The following is a 501-nucleotide window of genomic DNA, read 5'->3' on the forward strand; positions in this document are numbered from 1 at the left end:
AATCAAGAACACCCAACGAAATCCCAGCCAGTGCCAACCTGTAGGTGATGAGGCCCCAGTTCTCCATGGCTCCCGCAGAGAAGTCCGGAATGGCGATCATGTCCTGCTTGGGAAGAGGGAAGGGCACGTCGAAATAACCCTCAAAGAAGGTAAGGATGTCAGGTCCTGTTGTCAAGGCGTAGTCGGCTTGCTCGATGGCAGCTTGGCGTGCCCACACTGCCAACAGGGGGGGAAATCAAGTCAGGGGGGGATACATTGGCGTTTGGGTTGATTTGTTGATTTGTGGAGAGAGGGGGGTAGAAGAAAAGTGCGTTCTTGAATGTGGGAATTTATTCAGTATGTGGTTGGGGGAAAGAAGGTATTGAGAGACTATGGATATCTTTCTAAATTATCTTGCTGTGATTACTTCGATATACTCTATTTCATTTTTCCTTTCCAAAAACGAGATATAGCAAAGATATCTTTCTTTTCTACACACTGTAACGTTAATATACATATATG

At 45.7% G+C, this 501-nt stretch overlaps 1 protein-coding gene across 1 annotated transcript in view; it reads right to left on the reverse strand.

The window, feature by feature from the left end:
- Nucleotides 1-501, reverse strand: part of LOC119589183 (aminopeptidase N-like) — a gene marked incomplete at its 3' end in the record, with an annotated part of 23,511 nt that overhangs the window by 7,454 nt on the left and 15,556 nt on the right. The window contains 1 exon segment of the mRNA XM_037937779.1: nt 39-216. Within this exon segment, the coding sequence (XP_037793707.1) occupies nt 39-216 (178 nt within the window).

Source organism: Penaeus monodon, chromosome 25, assembly GCF_015228065.2.
Source record: "Penaeus monodon isolate SGIC_2016 chromosome 25, NSTDA_Pmon_1, whole genome shotgun sequence".
In the NCBI taxonomy this organism is placed as follows: Eukaryota; Metazoa; Arthropoda; class Malacostraca; order Decapoda; family Penaeidae; genus Penaeus; species Penaeus monodon.